This window comes from Abramis brama, assembly GCF_963993115.1.
Source record: "Abramis brama genome assembly, chromosome: 11".
Lineage (NCBI taxonomy): Eukaryota > Metazoa > Chordata > Actinopteri > Cypriniformes > Leuciscidae > Abramis > Abramis brama.
In genome coordinates this window covers 32,641,516-32,666,442 of record NC_139973.1, presented here as the reverse complement: position 1 = coordinate 32,666,442, position 24,927 = coordinate 32,641,516, and the positions used below count along the sequence as shown (strand labels likewise).

The 24,927-nt window shown below is 37.5% G+C and overlaps 1 protein-coding gene across 2 annotated transcripts; it reads left to right on the top strand.

The window, feature by feature from the left end:
• Nucleotides 1-3,445: 3,445 nt before the first annotated feature.
• On the top strand, nucleotides 3,446-24,848 carry stk24b (serine/threonine kinase 24b; the record flags this gene model as incomplete). Of its 2 annotated transcripts, XM_084129868.1 has the most annotated exons (11): nucleotides 3,446-4,128; nucleotides 9,899-10,129; nucleotides 14,978-15,034; nucleotides 15,217-15,325; nucleotides 17,712-17,869; nucleotides 18,037-18,222; nucleotides 18,438-18,583; nucleotides 19,654-19,771; nucleotides 19,860-19,922; nucleotides 21,709-21,854; nucleotides 23,943-24,848. In XM_084129868.1, the coding sequence occupies exons 1-11, from the start codon at nucleotides 4,087-4,089 to the stop codon at nucleotides 23,980-23,982; spliced, it is 1,296 nt and encodes a 431-aa protein (XP_083985994.1). In that variant the 5' UTR covers nucleotides 3,446-4,086. The 2 variants fall into 2 exon arrangements, with proteins under 2 accessions (XP_083985994.1, XP_083985995.1); XM_084129869.1 differs by lacking the exon at nucleotides 23,943-24,848 and having other exon boundaries at nucleotides 3,452-4,128; nucleotides 21,709-21,858.
• Between the last annotated feature and the right edge of the window lie 79 nt (nucleotides 24,849-24,927).

Genomic DNA, 24,927 nt, shown 5'->3' with positions numbered 1-24,927 from the left:
GGCCCAGTGAAGTGCGCTTGGTGATTCAGATTAAACTGCATCTCCCGTATGAGGGCTGCTCTGAGAGCTTAATTAAGTTGTAGGACCCTGGCAATGACGAATGCCTCTAAACATGAGCATGCTAAGACAGCGGTGCTGCTGCCCTTTAGCTGTGCATCTTCCGTTGAGCAAAATACCACCATAGCGTTCATATTTGTTTCTCCCAATTCCCTCTGCCTTAGTCTACAATGATTTGATGAATAATGCCACGTTGTTTTGAGTCAGAGATTCCAGTGTTTTCCAGGGTCTCATGTCCATTTTCTCCTGTTTAGAGCATGACAGAGCAACACAGCTATAGTCTGCGGGATCCTGCTGGTTCCTCGGCTCTTTTGGTGTTTCCTAGCATCGGTCTATTCATCACCATCGCGAGCGTCTTGTTCTGCTCTGTGTCTTCCTTCATCACTGCAGCTAATTAAAGAGCTCGGAGGTCTGCTACTGTTTCCACTGCCTTGTATTACCATTAATTACAATGACATCTCAGATCCTCGGCATAGCAGCACAGTGATTCATGGCGCAGTGTGTCTGAGTAAGAGACTTATCTTGCACACTCACACACACTCCTGTACATATGCATGGATGCACTCGCACATACACACGCAAACATAATAAATTAGGCTCTACTGAAGACTGATGGCCCACAATGAAACACCATAGATCAATTAAGCATACGCCACGCGGAGAACTGGAAGGATAATCTCTGAATATAACGAGTCGGCTTTTCTGCCTCTTCTAAAGCAAACATCATATTTTGAGGACCTAATTGAATTGGAAAAATATTTCAAGCATTTTTAATTGAATTCTGAGGAATTGTGTAATAGCACAAGGTGCAATATTATGTTTTGCACATACATTTCTCCAAAAATATGGCTTACAGTTTTATTATACAGCTATATATTATACTGCTGGATGGCAGAATATTGAGTGTGATCTTTCTGAGGTCACTTTGCGTTTCACTTCTGGGTCACAGAACTGATGGGAGATACACATCAAAGTATGGGCTCAAAGCAAAGGACTCATCAGACCGACTCTCTGAGGTCCACAGATTTGATATACGGTATCATGTGTGAGAAAATGCATCATATGTTTTCTGCTTCTCAGTTTTATGTATTAGAATACCCATTGCCGTGATGTAAAACAAAAAATCCTATAAAGCCGTAAACATATTTTAATGTGATATCTGTATCTTTAAGATTTGTACAGTTCAGTGGAACATCTCTGTTAAATAGAATAGAAATAGAATTAAGTTGCATAAATTGCGTAAATAGATCAATTAAAATGAAATAATACACATAGCAATATATATATACACACATACATTTTATATACAGTGTATTTGTCTATAATATCTATTTGTAAGAAATTGATACTTTTATTCAACAAGGATGAATTAAATCAATCAAAAGTGACAGTAAAGACATTTATAATGGTTAAAAATGTATTTAAAATAAATCATATTTCATATATTTTAAATCTTTTAAAATTAAATTAATCAAAAAATCCTGAAAAAAAATGTATCACGGTTTCCCCAAAAGTATTTAGCAGTGCAACTTTACTTTTTGTTTTCAACATTGATAATAATAAGAAATGTTTCTTGAGCACCAAATCGGCATATTATTAAAAATGATTTCTGAAGCATCATGTGACACTGAAGACTGGAGTAATGATGCTGAAAAATTCAGCTTTACCATCTGGAATAAGTAACATTTTAAAATATATAAAGATAGAAAACAGTTATTTAAAATGGTCATAATATTTCACAATTTTACTGTTGTACAACCTTAGTGAGGATAAGAGACTTCTTTCAGAAACAAACAAAGGGTTATTTTGCATTTGTGAGAGCAACATCTGCTGTCTTCATAGTCATTGTTAAAGGGAATACCTCATGCTGCCATTCTAAAACATAATTAACCTCTGATACCCATTCTGTTGTCTGCGATCCCTGTGAATGACTTTAAAATTGAACTGTATATATGTCCCTAATCTAATAGAGACATGATCAGGCTAAATGCAGCCATTCTTTTTAAATGGACACAATCACTGTCACACAGAGACGGGGTGAATCTTTTTTCATGTTTTTGAGTTTATGGTTGAAACTGAGGACGAAGGGGGGGGGATATCGTTTTGCTCAGGCCCAAGAGTAGATAAGCAGCACCCAGGGAATTGGTCTGTAAACATTGCCGGTGATTGACACGACATCCCATCCCAGCCTGTGGGAAACTTTACATTTTATTATCGGTCTGTAAAACTGCATTTTACAGATCCATATACTGCTTTAGCGGTGTGTGCGGGAGGTATATGGGTCGAGGGTGGTGCACTTGAAGACTGTTTTGATCGGTCCTCACTAAATATCCACCCAATTTCCACAGGTCCGAGGGAGCTTTGAAGAAAATTGAGCAGATTTGCGATGAAGAACCCCTCTGGAGGAATTTGAGAGTGTTTGAGGATTAGGTTTTTATTCTCAGCATAAGGCCCGGTTGAAGAATATCTGATGCCTCAGGAGGTGAAGCTCAGCCGAGCATTCCAAGTAAATAGAGATTCTGGAGATAAAGAGTTGAACTGACAAGCTTATGGACTTGGACAAAGTGAGCTGGCATACAGTTGAGCTTTTATGCAAAGCAAATAATATTCCGATATGTAGGGAGGAAAGGAAAGTTTACATCCTCTCACGTGTTAACGCAGAATCAGTCTTAGAATCGAAGCGTAAAAGAGCAAAGTCTGTTCACAATGAGGAATGCACACATATGACTCTTTGAAAAAAAAAGATATAGTTTATAGTTTATAGTTCATGTTGGCCTACTCAATGATGAGCTCAAAAATAATGACTGTAATATGTGAAGATACCGGCGGCACCCATTTAAAATTAAGCCACGGTCGACATCTAGTGGTAATCAAGATTGTTGCACCTTTAATTTTCTGCTGTGGCCAAAAGGTGTCGCTAGATGGCAATGTGAAGCTGCCAAAAAATAAAAATATATTCTGATTCTTCAGAATAGGTGGAGGGCCAGTCTTTTTGAGCAATGTAAAAAAATAAAAAAATAATTTTGAATTGAATTATCAACATCTTGAGCAATGTTAAATAATAGGCCTATAATTTGATTTATCCAAAAAACTAAATAAAATTTAAAGGAAAAGGAAAATAGCCTAAATAAAATGTCAATCAAATAGATTTGCATTGAAAACGATGCATAATCACAACAACACTAAAAAATAAATGAATAAATAAATAAAGACAGCAGTTAAAAATGATTTAAACAAGAGAAGCAAACCTACCTGACATAATAATCTAAAGCAAAAAACAAAACAAGGAATGTATGAGGATGAATTTCAATACAGTGCTGATTGCATGCACTCTTCACTCCTCCCCTTTGTTGCCGGGGGCGGGGCCTCACGCGGCCGGATCCGCCCTGATGTCCAGATGACAGCACGGACAAGATGGCGGCCAGCTGGGAAGTGAAGTGAGGATGTCAACATCATTTCTTCAGTTCAAACAAGTCGGGATTTTCACCACCCATCCCCTCGATCAGTCAGCGATATAGTTCATGTTCCGTGCATCTGTTTTAGGAGCCGAAACCGGGGCATTTTTACGGAAACGCGCGCATGTTTTTGCGCTATGTTTTGGAAATCCGTTTGCGCAAAGAGGACCATCAACTCTTGACGAGCGTTCTGGCCTGCATGAACCTCCAAAACCCACTCCAGGAGGCATCAAAAGAACGTTTCAACATCACATCGCACGCCACATCGACTGAAAGTCCCCGATCAGTCCGATCAACGCTGGTTTGTTTAGTGTTTGCGGTGATTTCCGCGATGAAGAGCAGCAGTTCTCATTAAAGCTGCGGAAGTGGAGGAGAGGTTTTCACGCCAGTCATCTTTCAAATGCACTTTCTGTCCACCCGTGGATGCTCTTTACTCCATTACCCAGCTGTTAAATATCTAAGACCGCATTCAAACTCTGGCGAACGGGATCCAGGGGTGCATTAGCAGTATTTTGTCCGGAAACAGTGTTTTTTTGCTGACTTGTTGGCCAGTTTTAGTGGTTAAAGTGACGCCATGGCTCATTCTCCAGTGCAGGGCAGTCTGCCTGGGATGCAGGTAAGATACACACAGCATTGTTTATAGTTTTCTTTAGGATATATAAAAGGTTTGAAACCACATAGGTGTGTTTGCCCCTCACTTTCATCTGAGTAAGAGTTTCTATTCGCTGAGAAGTTGCTGAAGAACAAAAATCTGACTGCCTCTTTGTCTAATGTGCTAAATAGTGTTAATGGAGCCTAAACTTGTGTTATGCAATGTGTGTGTGTGTGTGTTTTTTATATGAATGAAGTCGTCTCATTGATTTGTGCATGCAAGATTAGGTGATAGGGTGGCCAAGCCACTCATGTAGTAGTTCAGATGTTTTCAATCAATGCCACAGTTCCCCAAATGTGATCATCAATGAGGGACCACATCCTAAAATTTAAAAGGCATAAGCAAATCAATCACTTAACATAAAAGTTTGTTTATATAATATGTGGCATGTGTATGCATATAGGTGTGTGCATATAATGTTATATATATATATATATATATATATATATATATATATATATATATATATATATATATATATATGTGTGTGTGTGTGTATATATATATATATACACACACACACACAGACATGCACACACACATACTATATAAATATATATATATATATATATATATATATATATATATATATTATACAAAAACTTTATACAAACATTTATGTTAGATGCGATTAATATATATATATGTATGTATGTATGTGTGTTTATATATATATGGATGCTGTATGTTTATATATATATATGGATGCTGTAAATGTTTATATATATATATATATATATGGATGCTGTACTATTATTATTTGTTATTTATATTTATCTAACCCCTTTGGGGTTTAAAAACCCCTGTAGTAGTTGGCTGGAGGTGGCCTGATTAGGTTTGGTTTACTATATTTCAGATAGTTATGGAAAAGCACAACAACTGTGATGCTTAACAGAAGAGGCTTTGAGTCCTTCATCATCAACTAAGCTTGGATGACAACAATTTAGAAAGCATCTCCATTAAATATTAAAATGTTGATGCTCTAGTCATCTAGAGAGCATTAGCACCACAATAACCTTTCTGGGACATCCTTTATGAAACTGTGAATGTATGAATTGTGCCAAGATCATATATGAACTGGGACAGTGAAGAACCCTTTTCAGTGTAGTTTTGTTCTTCTGAACACAAAGATCCAAGAAAGAAAGGAAACGTGAAGTGGAAGGGTAGAAACAAAAGGAAAGAGGGCGATGAGGGATGGAGAGATGTCTCCAGAGAGTAACCATCATAACTAGGTCACTTGGTTGGGTCTCTATTCATGCTGGGCCATATGACTGGTCTGCCCTCAGGACGGGAGCACAATCTGCCATCCCAAGTATAGTTGAAATGGCTTATCGTTCATTTAGGTTGAAGATGCAAGAAGCCATTGTTGCCTGAGAACCTCCTTCTTTTTAAGGAGTCCCTCAAAACCAAACAGTCAGTTTGTGAATAGGAAACCTGAAATTTTGTAGGAGGTCACAGACTGCCACAGGGAGTGCTACAACTCAACAAATCTGAAAGTATAGTGATGGAATAGGCGTTCATTATCCAGTATTTCTTAATGGTTCACAGAGGAATTGTGGTGGTGATCCATTAGGAACATTTCTGACTCCTGCATGCTCTCACCTGACAGTAACACACCTCATATGGAGTTTCCAGCTCCCTAAAACACAAACTCAGATGGAAGCCAAGGGATGACGTGGCCTTCTAAAAGAATTTGCTGGCTGTTACACCTGTCAGCGTGTATCGGGATCAGGATTACGGAGATCAGCTGGGAGTGTAGGCGAGCAATCAGCATTAGGGCTGAATCAGGGAGCAAAGCCTTCATCATCTCCATGATGGGACGTGTAGATGACAGCTAATGAATCTCTGAGTGATGCATTAAAGGGCTCTTCTGTGGGTCTGTGTGCGCTTTGTGGAAAGATGTGCGAAAATGATTGTGTCTGAGAAAATCAATTTGTGTGTGTCCAAGGTTTTTGTTCATAGGATGGCATCACTAGTTGACAGAGCACAGATTGGCAATCGTTCTCCAAGATGCTTGTCAAAATGCGTCATTTATCGCAGGGACTACTGTTCATGGGCCTCTTCTTCTCTTTCATTGTGCTGGAATTGGTTGATCTGGGTTGTATAAAACTGTGGTTCTCAGCTGGTGGGTTGCAGCAGGTTTGTTCTGACAGGTTCAAACGCTGACAAATGTGTATGAAAAAAACCCACAGCAAAAAGAAAAAGTCATAGCCATGTGTCCAATTAAAATCTGTCGCATTTTGTTGTAAATTCCCTTGGTAGAATCTAGCCAAATTAGGTAGATGCAAACATGGACAGGTTGTCTTATCTACAAACATAATGAATAAAATTATCGTTCAAAAGTCAGTAAGATTTTTAAAACGTTTTTTAAAGAAGTCTGTTATGCTCATCAAAACTGCATTTATTTGTTAAAAGATAAAGTAAAAACTGTAATATTGTAAAATATTATTGCAATTTTTAATAACTGTTTTCAGTTTTAATATATATTAAAATGTAATTTATTCCTGTAATGGCAAAGCTGAATTTTCAGCATTCTTCAGTGTCATCATCCTTCAGAAATTTTTCTAATATGCTGATTTGATGCTCAAAAATCACTTCTTATAATCATCAATGATGAAAACAGTTGTGCTGCTTAAAGGACAAATCCAGTGAAAAATTAACCTGGGGGTAATTAACACATGGTTACCGAGTCGATCGTTCCCTGCGATGCGTTTTCATGAAAATCGAATGTAAAGAGTTTTATCTTTAAAAACAGATTAGCTCATAACACTAGTATATGGGGCACAAAGTAAAAGTAAATCGCTAGTTAATACCACTAACAAGGCTCAAAATAGCCTCACACTAACACGGTAGCATAATGAGGGTCCCTTACATGCAAACCGAAGCGTTGAGAACTTTGTAAGTGTACAGACAGTTTAATAAGAATATACTTTATAAAGACAGTACATTACGCGTTTACATGCAGGAGCCATCTTGGAAAACAGTCTCGACTAATCGAGCCACGAACGCCGCGCTACGTTAGATTTCACAAACGTAATTCCTATCAACCAGCTCACTTAGCACGCCGTTCGTGACTCGATTAGTCGAGACTGTTTTCCAAGATGGCTCCTGCATGTAAACGCGTAATGTACTGTCTTTATAAAGTATCTTCTTATTAAACTGTCTGTACACTTACAAAGTTCTCAATGCTTCGGTTTGTATGTAAGGACCCTCATTATGCTACCGTGTTAGTGTGAGGCTATTTTGAGCCTTGTTAGTGGTATTAACTAGCGATTTACTTTTACTTACTCTGTGCCCCATATACTAGTGTTATGAGCTAATCTGTTTTTAAAGATAAAACTCTATACATTCGATTTTCATGAAAACGCATCGCAGGGAACGATCGACTCGGTAACCATGTGTTAATTAACCCCAGGTTCATTTTTCACTGGATTTGTCCTTTAATATTTTTGTGGAAACCGTGATATATACTGTATATATTTTCAGGATTCTTTGATTAATGGAAAGCTCAAAAGAACAGCATTTATTTCAGCATTTATTTTTAAAAATATCTTTTGTAACAACATAAATGTCTTTATTGTAACCTTTGATCAATTTAATATGCCCTTGCTGAACAAAAGTATTAATATCTTTCCAAAAAAAACCCCACACTTTTGAATGATGAATATGGGTTTAATAATAATAAATATCCATAGAAATTCAAGATATATTTAGAAACGGAATTGTCAATTTACCTACCCAACTTATATTGTGTTGATAATTTTACATCTTATTGGGAATTATTCTATTTAATATTTGATTTTAAGGACACTATTTGGTACTGTATTGGGTCAAGATGTAAAATTTGGTCCTGTAGCGAAACCACTTAAATCTAATTTAAACCAATGTTGAATTGGAAAATGAAATGAAATGGAAAACACATCTTCAGTCACTTTAAACCTTTGCTAGAGGTAATCAGTGCTTTCAGCCTTCTATCACATCATGGTAAAAATTTCCCTAAACAGATTTCCTTGATAATTCACGGTACCCTGAGGTATGAGGCATTAGAATAATGTCCTTTAGGCTGTGGGCACAATCTGCTCCCTTTCATCTTGTGTGTTTGGAGCACTAATGCTGTGGAAGATTGGCTCTGTCGTCATCCATTTAACTGGATTTCACACTTTTATGAGGTCCCCATGAAATCCTGCATGCGTGCACCTCCCGCAGCGCCTCTGATACTGCGCTGGACAAGCTGTTCTGCTGTTGTGTTCTGTGGCGTTCGGTAGGTTTAGAGCTTATGTTAGCGAAAAAGATTTGGAGGATTTTAAGGTCGTGAATTTTTGCGAGCTCAGAGGATGTGCACGGCAGCAGTTCAGGATTGTCTTAAATTCAGGTCACATCGACGGGTAGTCTAGCATGGTTTATTTTGTTTTGTATTTGAATGATTTTGATGAAGCCGTGGTGATGTTTGGAACAGGTTTTGGAGGCTTAAGTTAGCGTGCAAGAGTTGAACTCAAAACGGTCTGAGGTAAACAGGGTTCCTCTGCTAGTTCTGTTTTTATTTATTCAAGTGCTACTGAGTTTAACCACAGTGGACTCTGGAGCGAGCTGCCTAGTGCTAATAATGTCGCCGCTGTTTGTAGCTCTCTCTGTGTTCCCTTTAAGAAGGCCTCGGGGGTCTGAGATGTTCAGGGTCATGGCTGAGACCTCAGGGAACTTTGGTCCCAACCAGATGTGCTTTAGTTCTCAAACATACTCCGGTCTTGCTTCATAGCATTTCAAAGTCAAACCAAGCTCTGTGTTAAGAGCCCATATTAAAGGGTTAGTTCAACCAAAATTGGAAATTCTGTCATTACTCACCCTCATGTCGTTCCAAACCCGTAAGACTTTCGTTTATCTTTGATGAAATTTTGATGAAATCTGAGAGGTTTCTGACCCTCCATAGACAGCTACGCAACTGACACTTTGAGCGGTTTAGTGCAAATTTTCTGAAGGGACTCCATCGCTTTATATTATGAACAGATTGAATTTAGGCTTTTATTCACATATAAACATTAATCAACTCACACATCAGTTATGATAAATTGAAGCTCCAGCATGTTCGCTTGACGTGCGAGAACCAATGAGGTTTATTCTCACGTGTTACGCAGCACGTTTAAGCTTCAGCAAGAGGTTTCTCGTGCGTCATGCAGGTTCGATTGAGCTTTTGTTTATGTTCGCTGATCAATGTTTAAATGTGAATTAAATTTTTCCTCAATTCAATCTGTTCTTTATATAAAGCGATCAAGTCTATGGAGAGACAGAAAGCTCTCAGATTTCATCAAAAAGATCGTAATTTGTGTTGCGAAGATGAATGAAAGTCTTACGGGTTTGAAACGATATGTGGGTGAGTAATTTAATGACACAATTTAAATTTTTGGGTGAACTATCCCTTTAAGACCGCACAGAAGCCGCATTGCAGTATGTTTAACCATTACCATTTCAGTGATGCATTGAGATAATTTTAGGTAATGATTGTCCTCTTGTTACTTGGATTGGTGAAGAATAGAAAACACTACCTACTTTCATAATTTATAAGTAGTGTGCCCCCTTTATGTAATTTTGTCTCTTACTAGGCCCAATACTCTTTTTCTGTGTGGAATTCTTACCCTAAAACATCACATGTGATTTAACAGTACTTTATCAATTTATTAATTGTTTAATCTGCATTAGGCAAAACAAAGTGAAACAAAGTCTTTGTTCCTTTTCATTACAGAATTTAAAAGCAGATCCTGAGGAGTTGTTCACCAAGCTTGAGAGAATCGGTAAGGGTTCGTTCGGAGAGGTGTTCAAGGGCATCGACAATCGCACGCAGAAAGTTGTGGCCATCAAGATCATCGATCTGGAAGAGGCTGAAGATGAGATCGAAGACATTCAGCAGGAAATCACAGTGTTGAGCCAGTGCGACAGTCCCTTTGTCACCAAATACTACGGTTCCTACTTAAAGGTGAGTAGCCTGAGGTCAGGCCATATGACTTCAGGTATGTGAACCATGATGAAACAGGGCTCAAAGCCAGCCACAGTGAAATTTTCTGCATTAACTGAATTCTACTTGGTCTGGACCACAGGGCTTCATTCAGGTCTCAAGCCTTTTTATGTCTTTGAAAACAATTAACAGCTCTGTTCGCCAAAGTAGGATTATAGGGTTAGTTCACTCAAAATTGAAAATTCTGTCATCTGTTACTCACCCTCATGTCTTTCCAAACCCATAAGTCTTTTGTTCATCTTTAAAACGCAAATTAAGATATTTTTAATGAAACCGGAGAGAATGAATGTTCCACCAAAACGTTACCAGTTCATAAAGACATCGTAAAAGAAATCCATGTGAATCAAGCAGTTTAATCCAAGTCTTCTGAGGAGACACGATCGCTTTATGATGAACAGATTTAATTTAGGCTTTTATTCACATGTAAACATTGATCAACTCACATAAATAGAGCACATCAGATTTGGTTGACGCAAGCTTTAATGTGCTTGCTTGATGCAAGACACATCAGGCAAGTATAGTTGAGCTGCTCTTTAACATATATGATGTGAGAGAGCAATTGATGACAGAATTTTCATTTTTGGGTGAACTATTCAGCTTTTACCTGTGATGTCAACGCCCCAAAGAAAACACTGCTACGTCATACTCAAGTAGTCATTTTAATATTCTAATTCGGTACTGAAGAATGCTTTTTAGTTATCTTACCACAGTTGAAAACAGCTGTGCTACTTAATGAAGTGTGGAATTTGCAACACAATGTCTTTTTTCTGTTGCTGAAGTGATGCCAGTACACTGACATTTCTATAGTCCAATTTTGGCTTCAAAGAAACGGCTTCCTCTAGAAACTCATCAGTCTATTGTTCTTTTGAGAGATGAAGGCTATTCCATCTGTGAGTGTACAATACAGTCTTGAGTCAAGACCGCATACTGGATTTAAACGGGAAAGAGAGAAGATGCACGGCAGCAAGAGGACAACAGAGTGTCTAGTTTGAGAAACAGACACCCCTCAGGTCCTCAACTGGTAGCTTTGTTCAATAGTATATGCCAAACACCAGTTTCGTCTGAAACGGCGAAAAGCAGACTTGGTTGTGGGCCTTGTTGGCAGAACTTCAAAGAAAAAGCTTCATCTGAAATTAGCCAATTAGAAAAAGTGGTAGAATGAGCAACTTGGAGACAGGGCAGTAAATGATTAGACAAGAGTGTTATGGATGGCTGAATCTAGGTTTAAAGTAAAAGGAACAATCTGACAGTAAGATCTGTGAGAAGTTCTAGATATAAAAAAAGGTCAGTTTATTAAGAAACTCACACCCCAGGGTCTGCACCGCTGGCATTGTTCACTCTAATATTATGAATAAAAGTATCAGTTTCTTTCAAAAACATTAATATTTCTTAATTTCAATATTTAAAATTATATATTTTACTAAAGCTGAGCATCTATTACATCTCTTTTACAAATGAGCTATTGTACATTTATTCAAGTTACTTTACTTCCTGAACAAAAGCGCCTGAACCGAGTACGAGCAGCTTTCACATTCATGCGAATCGCGCCACAGTTCAATGCAACCGAACTCAGACCACCTCCTACAGGTAGTCCCTGGTTTGCTACCCCCTCATGACAGCTTATACATTACCAAATTTTCATGTGAACCGTGCCTCTTTTTAACTGGATGTGTGAAAGCACGCTAAGTCAAGGGTGTCCAAACTCGGTCCTGAAGGGCCACTGTCCTGAGGAGTTTAGCTCCAACTTGCCTCAACACACCAGCCTGGAAGTTTCTAGTATGCCTTGTAAGACCTTGATCAGCTGATGAACTGTACTGGACAGTGGCCCTCCATGAGTGGGATTGGACACCCCTGGCCTAAGTCCCCTAACTCACTCAATGAACTGGCAGATATCATTACTTTCAGTGACTTTCGTCTTGAAATAAAGCAAGTTTTGTGTGTTTGGCCCAGGTATAGTTTGCTGACTTTCATGCACCGTTTGGCAAATACGCCCTACATAGTCGACCCTTCTAAATGAGTGTTCAGTACGACGCAAACACGCGCTGATGTCGATGAATAAGTCCGCACAGGCACAAATCATTTGTCAAGAACGCTTTTGGCTTTACGGTTCATAAGTTATTTAAATTTCTTTACCATGTACATGTTTATCACAACATGTAGTTAAAAGCACATTTCTTTGTACCATATTACTACTGCTAGTTTGAAAAAATGGCAACTCTTTATAAAGATTGATGCACAATGTTTGTAAAGTCTTTAGGTTTGCTTTTATTAGTTCATGTTCAAATTTATGAGAAGCTGATGACATTTTGTTCCACAGTGTACCTTAGATTGCGGCTCTCTTTTGATAGGATTGAGCTTGGCAAACGTTGAATGTAAAGCTGTTAGAAAGTAATAACCATCATACCACATTTCTGTGCACATTTTTCAGTTGATGTAGAATTGAGGCAGATCAATATGACACAGCTCACACAGATAACCTTAGTTATTACTATTTGGCATGCTGTCAGATGGCAGTCCACTTCCCACTGTGAAGTGTAAAACTAACTTGCGTGGGTGTTCTTTAAATCAGCCTTGCAACCATTTCAGGCTTTGTCTCGCTCTCTCTCCTCAACCACTGCATGCTCTATTATGTTCATAATCTTTGATGCCCCATTTATAGCTGTGATTGTCAACATTAAACTTGTTCATCACATTCAAGTGCTTTGTTGTCGGAAAGAACACAATCGTGTAGGACACCAGGTTTATTCTAGCTTATTAAGTGGGAAAGTTTTATTAAAGCCAAAATGATATTTAGCATCCCATTCATTGACAAACATATAAACATTCTCCACGCTATCTATAGTCAGCTTGCTGACGATTCTGGAATTTCAGTCAAATACAGGCTATTTTCGCTGTGTAAAACATGCAATATGCTTCAAATGATTATTAAAATTTGTAAATATGCACTACTTTAATGACAAGACAAGGTGATGTAGCTGTAGTGGAAAAAACTAATAAAGAATACCAGTCACAGCAGCAATGGTTCTCCCCTCCCCCATGTTTAATTCTCATTATCCCAGAGCTTCCTAGTGGTATTTACGACTTGAGAGGGCGTTCATGTTAAAATTTTAACTAGGAAACTCGCATTGACGATAATTCCAATAGCTCGTGAAGGCAGCATTAGCCCCAGTGCCACAAATGGAAGAAAAAAATATGGGCGTTCACTTCATGATCAAGTTGAAAGGAACAGGGAAGTGCTTTAAAGTCACACTTCTTTCTGTTGTGCGTTTAAAGCTGCTAGCCTAAAAGAGAGAGAAACACAGACAGCAGCTGTAATTTCGGCCTGAGGGAATATACAACATGTATTTTTGGAAGAGAGAAACAGCCCGTAGTATCAGTTATAACTTTGAAGATCTGTAACGATGAACAGGAAGTGAAATAACTGGTTCAAGCATGGCACTGTGTTTAAATAACTATATTTTAAACTAGATTGTTACATTGTCCTGCCTGTACAAAACTCAATGTTAATTAAGTCTCACAGTGTTTGGTAGCCCATTGCTATGTTGTTTTCTGAGTGGTTTAGGATGTTGCCAAGGTATCCTGGGTGATTTCTTAGATGTTTTGTGTGGTTGCTAGGTGTATTTTTACTGTCCCATGTGAAAAGAGCTCATTCTCAAGACTTTTTTCTCCTAAAAGTGTGGTCACATTAGAGAAATTTTTCGGCCAAAAGCTTTTTGATGGTCAACGTGTCACATCTGCGTGACCAAATTGAACCCGTTGCAAAATCGGCTGTGAGGAAATCTTTCGCCCTCACATTAAAATTCTAGATCGTGTGAATTTCAAGCTACTGGATTTGATCATGAACATTTGCAGCACTTTAAAACTTCCTGTTCACATAGCAAGTTATTTGTGGCTAGATATGATTTTATTTGTTTTATGCTGTTGTTTTTGCACATCCACATATTGTAACAAGCCATCATAGAACAAAGTATGAACAGAACTTTTAAAAGCTTGATTGTTTATTAGAGTAAATGAGAAAAACATGGATTTAAAGCTACCTACAAAGATGATGTATATGGCTTGGATCCCTCCTTAACAGCAATATTATGAGATTTGTTGCTTTTTTTTTTTTTATCCACGTAGTGAAAATCATAAGATGGACCACTTAGATAAGTGACAGCACTCCTTTCCTCAACAGTGCTTGCAAAATATGCACCAAATTTAGCATGTACCAAGATATTTGTGCACTAATTTTTGGCTCACCATGCCAGCGCTTCAGTGCACTGATGACTGTAAATTATTTTTGGTGCAAAAATACCTGAGAGAGACACAAACACATTTGCCACAGAAAGATGAAAGAACACACAGAACTTTGTAGCTGTGCTGTGGTGAACCATTAGGTGCAAGAAATTAATTGTTCACTTTTAAGAGGCGCTCTGCGTGCTTCTTCATTTTCAGAGTCCACACACACACACACACACACACACACACACACACACACACACACACACACACACACACACACACACACACACACACACACACACACACACACACACACACACACACACACAGAGGCTCATGCTCTCTCACTCTTTAAGCTCATCATGTGAGGTGGGAGGTATGTAACCCAATTTTCACTCTTCCCTCTCTCTCAGTCTAGCTAATCCCAAATTAAAGGAGAGATTAGGATTACACATCTACCCTCTCTCTAGCAAATGCCCAGACTCCTCCCCAGACTTGTTGTTTGTTTGGGAGTTGATGGATTTTTCTCACCTTTAGGTGCCCAATTTCACTAATAACTGTCTCCATCTCTTTCTCTTGCTGTAGGACACAAAATTATGGATCATTATGGAGTATTTAGGTGGTGGATCTGCCCTGGATTTGGTATGATATAGAACTTTTTTCCTTAAACCTTATAGAGCCTAATGCAACTTTGTTTTATAATGTCTTATCCTTGATTTTCCACTTAAATATGTGTCCACTTGAAGTCTTAAACATATATACACCCATGTTTTTTTTGTTGTCATGGTTGACTAGGCTTGTGTTTGATCATTCTTCTCTTTCAGCTGGAGCCTGGTGCCCTGGACGAAACGCAGATCGCCACTATCCTGAGAGAGATCTTGAAAGGCCTGGAGTATCTACACTCTGAGAAGAAGATCCACAGAGACATCAAAGGTATGGATGTATGAATCGAAGTCATCTTGACCTTAGACGGCATGACCATCTTATGCATATTGCACAGAAAAATGAAAGAGCGGGGCAAAATTTCAAGTTCAGATCAACTTCAGGATACACTGTTTTTATCAGTCCACCAGGACAGTTTCATTTATAAAGTACCAAGTTTCTTCACAAAAAAAAATTCTTGGTTTACAAGGTACACAGCATAAGTATTAGCAAGTATACATTATCATAATTTTACGGCTTCATGTTTACGTTTTTTTGCATATTGTTGCAGTCAAAAACACGAAAATTCAGTACAGTATTTGTATTTGCGATTTTGTCTGTTTAGACTAATGCATAAAAAGCAACAGATGGTCTAAATAAAAATGCAAATTCATTATTTAACAGTAGGTGGCGCTTATGGGAAAGCAGAAATACAGCGAATATCCCTTTTAGTCCGGTACACAAGGCACTGCCAAACTTCCTGTTTCTGACACCCGCTTGTCACAGAGAAGAAAGGAAGTCAAACAGTGTTTACTTGTTTTCAAACTGTATATTTTTGAAATTCGCTATGGTGTTTATCAGATAGCACAAAATGCATGAGTACAGAGACAAGGGAGTCAGTTCTGGATTCTTCCTCTGCTGTTCACTGTCGCTTGGCAAAATACTCTGTTCATGAGCACAAGCAATTTGTGGTTTTATGTAACAGCAGCGTCTCTGGGCATGTGACCAAAATTACGAATCTCATTGGTTGGGTAGTTTTCTTTGCATTGCAATGGAAAGTATTAGAAAATCTCTCTGTAAAAAAAAAAAAACCCACAGAAACGGTCACATTTACAACATGCGAATGTTTGAGTTGGTCTTGTTAACAGATACTCATTCAAATTAAAATGTTACCGCACCAGATTTTCACCTCAAATATTTGTCTTGGTGTGAACAGGCGTACAGGCTTTTATGGTTTTTCAATCTGTTAAAGTCCCCCTGTGGTGAAAATCAAGCTTTTAATGTTGTTTATATGTCTATGTGGTGTTTTTAATATGCTTTAAGACAAACCATGTGCAAATTCAAGTCAACACCATTGCTGAGTATTTTCTTCTTAAAACTGCAACCAAAGACAGTCTCAAAAACACAATTTGAAATCACTGGTGTTTCTGACGTCACAAACTACCTTGTAACCAATCATGTCAACGTGTGATCTCGCGTATACTAAATGAGGCAAGGGTGTAGAGTTACATTACATTCAAGCCATTTTAAGGCATAAAGAATTTTTTATTTTAAAGGAAAAAATGTTTACATGTGAATTTTTTTGGTGATTTGGTGATCAAAGATGAGTTTTAAGGGATACAATTATTGACTACAGGGGGACTTTAAATGTTTGAAGCACTGGTGCATATCAGAGATTTTCAAATGTCTTGATTATCACCCATATTTTTCTTTACTATTAACATATTTACTTTTAAGTGGACAGCATATAATGAAGTTTTATCTCAAAATAACACACAAATATTTTTATATAGCATGTTAAAATTGTCACTTTTTGAGGGTGAGCAAAAACGCACCGTTTTTGTGTCTGTTCCTTTAAATGCAAACGAGCTGCTGCTCCCGGCACAGGGGGCGGAGCTTCAACAGCTCGTGTCCTTTTACCTCAAACACACGTGCACTGAAAATTTCAAAAACTTTTAGCCTTTTATGTTCAAACTGGAGTCAGACAATGATGGAGAAACTCAAGAAGAAGTGACAACATGTAGAAGCAACAGGACATTTCTGAATAGTAGTTATCTTCTAGTCATTGATTAGCATATTCTGTCATGATAAATTATAAATCACGTTCCCGTGGGCGGGGTTTATGTAAATGTTAGGGTTGGTGATGTCACTAACCTGGAAGGAATGTTGTGTAGTCCCTACCAGCCGTTTGTTGTAGTCCTTAAAAAGCAATTTCTTTAAAATCAAAAATCTCCCTTTGCTTTGAACTTTGAGTATTGTAACTTTGCAGATGTTATTTATTCTCAAACAGCAACATTACACACTAACTAAAGTTAAAAAAGTCATCTTAATATCATATTCATCATAAATCATATTCAACCACCCCTTTAACTTAAACTAGTGCTGGCAATTCAGTAATCACATTTAATTTTTGAAATGGTAATATCAAATTTGGTTAGTGTGAGAAAAAAAAAGAAAGTTTTTATATATTCCATTAATGTCTTGCACATTAACAGGATATTCAAATAATAATAAAAAGTAAAATAAAATAATGTTCTCAAAATGCATTTCTCTGTATTTTCCCTAGCACCCCTTTGACCCCAGTTTGAACCCCTGACATAGATAACGTATCTCACTGTTTGTTGGTACACTCTAGCTAACACACACTTTCCCTCCTTCCCTTCTTTGTTTCTTTCAGCTGCAAATGTATTGTTGTCGGAGCAAGGGGAGGTGAAGCTGGCAGATTTCGGTGTGGCCGGTCAGCTCACAGACACACAGATCAAGCGCAACACATTTGTGGGAACGCCCTTCTGGATGGCACCAGAGGTCATTAAACAGTCTGCCTATGACTCAAAGGTGAGGGTCGCTGTTGACAATTCAAGGGTGAATTGGTAGCTGGAAATCAGTCATTGCCTCAGACGTCTGGCTCTGTATTTGGTGTTGATTTGTAATGTCTTGTTCGTTTTTTCCGTATGATTCATTCTGAGATCACGTGGTCATGAAAACATTTTGCGTTTTTCCAGGCTGATATTTGGTCGTTGGGCATCACAGCGATTGAGCTGGCTAAAGGAGAGCCGCCCCACTCCGATCTGCACCCCATGAAGGTGCTGTTCCTCATTCCAAAGAACAACCCCCCTACACTGGAGGGCAACTACTGCAAACCTCTGAAAGAGTTTATCGAGGCCTGTCTAAACAAAGAGCCCAGTTTTGTGAGTATGATCATAGGGGATTCCCAGAGGTCATTTCCTCCTTTCTGGTTCACTGATCCTTCTGGCAAAACAGTGTATTCTATTTCTGCTAGTCAGGTCATGATCTTTTTGTGGTTATCCAGTCATGTACTATAATTATACCTGCATCAACATTGAAGTTTAATTTCAAAGGACTCATCTCACTCTTTTTCTCTTTGTTTTTGTCTTCATCTCAGAGACCGACAGCCAAAGAGTTGCTGAAACACAAGCTAATTGTGCGCTATGCAAAGAAAACGTCCTATCTGACGGAGCTCATCGACAAATACAAGCGCTGGAAGGCCGAACAGTCCCGAGCAGAATCCAGCTCCGATGAGTCTGACTCGTACGACACTCAAATCACATCTAAAATGCTTTTCTTAATATGCTTAAAAATGATTATTCTGTCATCATTTACTCACCCTCGTGTCTTTTCACAATGGTATGCATTTATTTCTTTTGTGGAACATGAAAGATATTTTGATGAACATTGGGAACCAAATAAAATTGAATCCCAATGACTTCTATTACATGGACAAAAATCATTTCTCAAAATATCCTCTTATGTTTCACAAAATAAAGAAAGTCATAGAGTTTTAGAAGGAGATGATGGTGAGTAAAATTGACATTTAATTTAACCCAGAGTTAATTCAAATATAAGAAATATTCACATTCTGTTTTGTCAGCATCTTCAGAAATGGTTAAAATGCTGAAGTGACAGAAACATGTTCAAATGTTTTACTTTTAATTTATTAAAGCTTATTCAAGACTAACTGGTTGACCAGAGCAAATGTACATTTTCCACAGATGGTAAACAGGATAACAATTTACCTAAAGCCTTTATGTATAATGCATTATATAGGTGTTCATGTACATTATAATGCATTATACTTTCTAAAGGTGTGTTCAATGAATAGATAAGTATTATAACTTATAATGCATTGTATGGTCTCACAAATAAGTGTAAGGTGCATTACAAGGCATAATTAATGCATTAAAAATACTTTTATAATGCATTATATATATAAAGGCTTTAAGTAAAGGGTAACTGAAAACGGATTAAAACAGGCAGCATGCTTGTTGCATGTTGTAGTTGTCCAATCAATGTTTTTAACATTGTAAATACCCAAAAAATCAATAAAAAGAATGTTAACCCAACTTGAAACTTGACTAACCAGGGTTAGTTATTAGAAGTATAAACCATGTGAAACACGGAAGAATAACTTCCACAATATAAACAAATTAAATAGCTAACTGTACCGGTTGTGTAATCTAGATGATGTTATAGTTTTGCTCCCTTTCTTGTTTTTGGCCCTCTTAAAATCTTAAGCCTTTCTCATGCATCCTATTTCATTTCCTTTTCTTTTATTCCTTTGAAATGAATCCCTCCTATTTTCTCTTTATTTTTCCACTCAGAGAACCTGATGGCCAGGCGTCTGGTGGGAAGGACTTTGGCAGTGATGACTGGATCTTCACCATTCGAGAGAAAGACCCCAAAAAGCTGCAGAACGGAGCCAGTCTAACAGGAGAAGAGGTAGAAGACAGAGCTCAAGGCCACACCTGACCTGTGTCGAGTAAACGGTTCATCTCAGTGTGTGACATGATGTTTTCTGCTTCCACAGGAGCCCATCAAGAGGCCCCTGTCCCAGAGTCTGTCCACTGTCATCACTCCAGTCTTAACCGAGGTAGGAAGTGACATCACTGCCACAGTTGAACTGTCAATACTAAAATCAGCCAGTATATTTGTACTTAACAGCAGTGAGGTCACACATTGGCTATGGTTGCACTGGTCCAACCCTAGTTGGTGTTGAAAACTATTTTGGGACACCAAAGTTTTTTTCTTTTCTTGTGAAAGTTTTCTTTATTCCTTATGTAGGCTCCCAATTCCCTAATTCACCAAGGTCCCCTCACTTTGATATTTATGGCTTCGCCACTGGTATGTAAAAGATATCAGAATAAAGATTAAAAGTGTCCCTTGAATGCCTTATATCTTAAAAGCATATCTTGAAGGTGGCCGTCACTCCCTCAGGCCTCTTACTAATCAGTATGGAGCAATGAGGTATTTGAGGCGGAGAGCGGAAAATAGAGGGATGCTGGGAAAAAAGCCCAGGGACAAGTGACTGCACACTAATTTGTTCCACCCTCTTCTTCGTTCAAGGACAAATCCTTCCATTTCCTGTCATTCTCTTCATAAGAGTGCAGAGCACTATAGTCTTAACTGGACTCTTGACTTAAGAAGATAGTCTTTAAAGTCGACGATATTATGGGACATATCATGTGACGGTAGATTTTTCTATATCACAGAATATGTGCAGCACAATTTAAAACGATCAACAAATTACTCCAAACTGCATTGTGAAGCTTTGCTGAAAAAAGGAGCAGTTTGGTTTTTACTTAAGATTATTCAGTTAATAATATTACCATATTATTTATAACAATATAATAAGCTTAACTAAACCCTTATATTAACTATAGTATTATAGGTAACAAAATAAGGTCTGACTCTCATTTGTTAATATTAGTTATTGCATTTATTATCATGAACTAACCATGAGCAATGGTTCATTGTTAGTTCATGTTTGCTCATGTCCAGTAAATAATATTAACAGATACAACTTATGTATTAGTAAATGTTGATATTAACATTAGCTGAGATTAACACTGAAAAGTCTTTCTAAAGCATTTATTAGTTTATGTTAATCAATATAGTTAACTAATGTTAATAAATGGAATCTTATTGTAAAGTGTTACAGTATTACGTCTTAATATTTATAATAAATAACATTTATTATATTATTCAGTATCATATTATAATATAAAATACTATTATAAGATTATCAGTTAAATGATGTATTACTACATAATATTATATAATTACATGTATATAAAGGGTGAATTCAGGGTGATTGGGATATTTGCTATTTATATATATGTGTATGTGTGTGTGTGTATATATATATATATATATATATATATATATATATATATATATATATATATATATATATATATATATATATATATATATATATAATTATTATTATATTATTATTAATAATTTTTTTATTTTTCATTTGCGTTATGTAGTTAATTATACTTATTCAAATAGTTTGCATCCATCAAATGAAATCCAAGTAAAGTGTATATATACACTTTAATTTTATGGAAAAAAAAAGAATTCAGTTCTTTTACAAATAAATATGTATTACTGTGTGATTTATGTAATATGTAAAACAAAATCAGTTTGAATTTCCTGCAAAAACAGCAATATTGTGATGTATACTGTTATATAAAATGACTTGCACCTAGTTTTGTTGCCTAGTGGTCAGTGATCTGAGCTTGTAAAAGTAAAGTTATGGGTTAAGCTCTCATTACCGCTGTCACTAGCAGTTTACTCCAAGGATGCTGCTTGTATAATAAATGTGCTTTGGATAAGGCATCAGCTGCATGTATAATGATGTGTGTCCTCAGCTGAAGGAAGGAGCAGGAGAGGCTGCAGCGGCGACGGTAAAGCCTGAAGTTCTGGAACAGCTCGGGGAGGCCATTTTTCTCGCTGAGGAGGCATATCCGGGGATCTCGGATGTCATGGTCACCCAACTTGTTCAAAGGCTACAACGGTAAGGATTGCACACTTGTGACTCACATTTTTCCCAAGGTAGTTTTTTTGTTAAATTTTCCAGTTGTAATCATTTTAGTATAATTACAAACCACCATGACACAGGGACGCGGGAAGTGGGGGTGCTGCAGCACCCCCTGTTTTCACAGAATTGTAAATGCAACGCATATGTTTGTTCATTTAAAATTTATTCATTTTTAGCATTTAGTCATTTATTTGTAATAAACACTTTAAGTGGGCTATTTAAAAATTGTTATTTATATGTTAAATTATGTTTTTAAAACTTAAGCGCAGAGTGTTACGTATAGGCTAATATTGTGTGTGTGTCGAAAGAATTTGTCCGCAGCTGCTCAAAAAAAAAAAAAAAAAAAAAACGTCAAAAACCCCACTATTAGTGTTTTGTAAGGAACAGGCAAATATGTAAAATATAGCAGAAGACATTTTAATTGTTTACTAATAAAACAGTTATTTTTTATGTCAGTGTCGGCTATAAGATGAAGTTGACGACTCGCGATCTTCGCAGCGCCAGAGAGAAATGCACATTTCATACGAATTACATAAGCAGCGCAGTCTGTTTTCTTTCGTTTTGAATTGTTCTGCTTAAAAGTAGACATTTCAAGCTATCTATATGTCTCAGGTCTGTGAGGCAATAGGCTACCTTATAGGCCTACGCTGAGTTTCGGTTCATTTATGACACGAGCTCCAGGTTCGCCAGCGCCTCCGTGTCCTGATTATCTATTTTCTAATAGCCTATACTTCTTATTTATTAAACCCAGACAATTGGTTGATGAAACATCGATTAAAATTAAGATACAATTAATACAAAACGAAATTAAATTTAAAGACAGGCTTTGTGCTTTCTGTTTGAGGTCTCTGTGAAAGTTTTAAAACATTTGTTTAGTGCCGCTTTAGAGCGCTCACGTCCGTAACGGAGAACTGTCTGTAAAATTGTTTTTTTTTTGTGTGTGTGAAATACATTTCTAAAAAAATGCGACTTAGTCCAGTGCGACTTAGGCTATATATGTTTTTTCTTCCTCGTGAAGTCATTTTTTGACTGATACGCTTGTTGTGATTTGCGGAGATTTGACGAGTTTTATAGGCTTGATATTGTTTCTTATTCAAAAGTGGTGAGGCCCCCCCCCCCCCCCCCAACCTAAAACCTCTTCCCGTGCCCCTGCCATGACATGCTTCTACTCTACCAAAGCAACCAATCAAAATTAACCTAAATTTCGTTAACAAATGGATGAGTAGATGAAGTGAGGATGTGAGAATGAATGCCAAACATTCAGAGAGAAAGTACACTACCATTTAAAAAAAATGTTTTTTTGTTTTGTTTTTTTCACTTCTTCACACCTTAAGAAGTGTCACCTTTTTAAAACAACAAAACATTACAGAATCTTGCATTATAATTGTCCCAAATCCGTAATGTACATACGTACATACTTCTGCTAATAGTATAAGTTAAATGCCAGATATATGACATATTCTTTTAATTTATGATTCTGGATAATCTGGACAATGTTTTTTTTTATATAAATAGAGATCACGGTTCTCCCCCACGATTCTGAAAACAAAACATTAGACAACTAAACAAAATAACATGTAATTTACTTGAGGTTCTGTCAAAATGTTCTATTTAGTAAAATTCTATTTATAAAAAAAAGATATAATCGTATATATATGCATGTTAAAAATGCGTTTATATCCGAACTACAAATTTTTCTTCCAATACTTTGTGCTTGCATGACCACTGCTCTCTCTGGGTCAACGCCAGCGTGAAAGCAGGTTTAAATATTCTGGTGAGATCATAAATTCAAAGGTTTAATAAGACGCAGTGGAATCATTTAGGAATAAGATGGCACGCGTTTGAATCGAGATTTTTATTTTTATGAATAACCGTGCATACGTATGGGCCTATAGCCTATGTATTTTTGTTTGTCATATTTGTACCAGACCTCCAAAGTAACCTGGGCGCTTCTGCAATCCATGGTTGCTTTGATCTAATGGCCAAATATAAAGCATCTATTGGTCAACTAGTAAGCTTCCTTCATGCACAGATTTCTCAGCTTTCATTTTTTCTTGCATGCAGGTTCTCTAGGGAAAGAACATCATCCTCATCGCACCAGTGATTACTCCATTCGCCTGTCCGTCTCTCTTCAGTCCCGCCCCCCCCGGCATCAGCTCAGCGAATCCTGACACCAGCAGACTCTGTGACGTCTACCCTGGAGGACCAACTGTCCTTCACTAGCTTATCAACAGAACTTCTCAAACTCCTCAAGCTTCCCCTAGTTTCACTTTTCTTTTATAATCTCCTTGAACACTCTTTGGAGCGTGTGTGTGTGTGCGCGCGTGCGTGTATGTGTCATAGTGTGGTCGTAATGGAGGCTGCTTAAGCAATGGACAAAACGTAGATGTAACTCCTTTGGCTAAGTACAGAGTGAGATGGAGGCTGGTCGTTTTGCATTGTTGCACCCGAGCTTTTGGAAGAATGCATTAAGTGTATGCCATCACAGGGCGGGGAGACCGGTCTGTCACCGCCTCCTTCACCTGAAACAAAATACAAGATAGTGTGCATGACTCTGAACAAAATGCATGTGTGAAGACGGATGTCTGTTGGTGTGCGTGCGTGTGCGCATCCGAGCCCTGACACGAAGGAGATTGCAGTTCTCAAGCTGAAATCTCAGGTAATCTGCGAACAAGCAGACCGGTCATCCAGGAAGACAGAGGGCGCTATGTTTGGATTTGTGTACAGATCTGTGTAAATAGTCTCAATTTTACAGACCTTTAAAAAGAGATGATGGATTTTTGCAAATGAATCACTGTGTACAGATGGCCAAGAGCTTCTGTAGATATTGTTAGAAACAAAAGAAAGGTAAATATTTAAAAAATCAAGCTTCTGAAATGGCCATTACTGAAATGCCTTGCCTTTTTATCAAATGTACATTTTTGGGGGTGCTCTGTTAATTTTAATAAGAAATTAAAGGGTTTTACTCAAGATTTGAGATCCTACCAACTTTTTTTTTGTCTGTTTTGGTGTGGAAAAATTATCTATTCAATATAATTATCCTCATTAA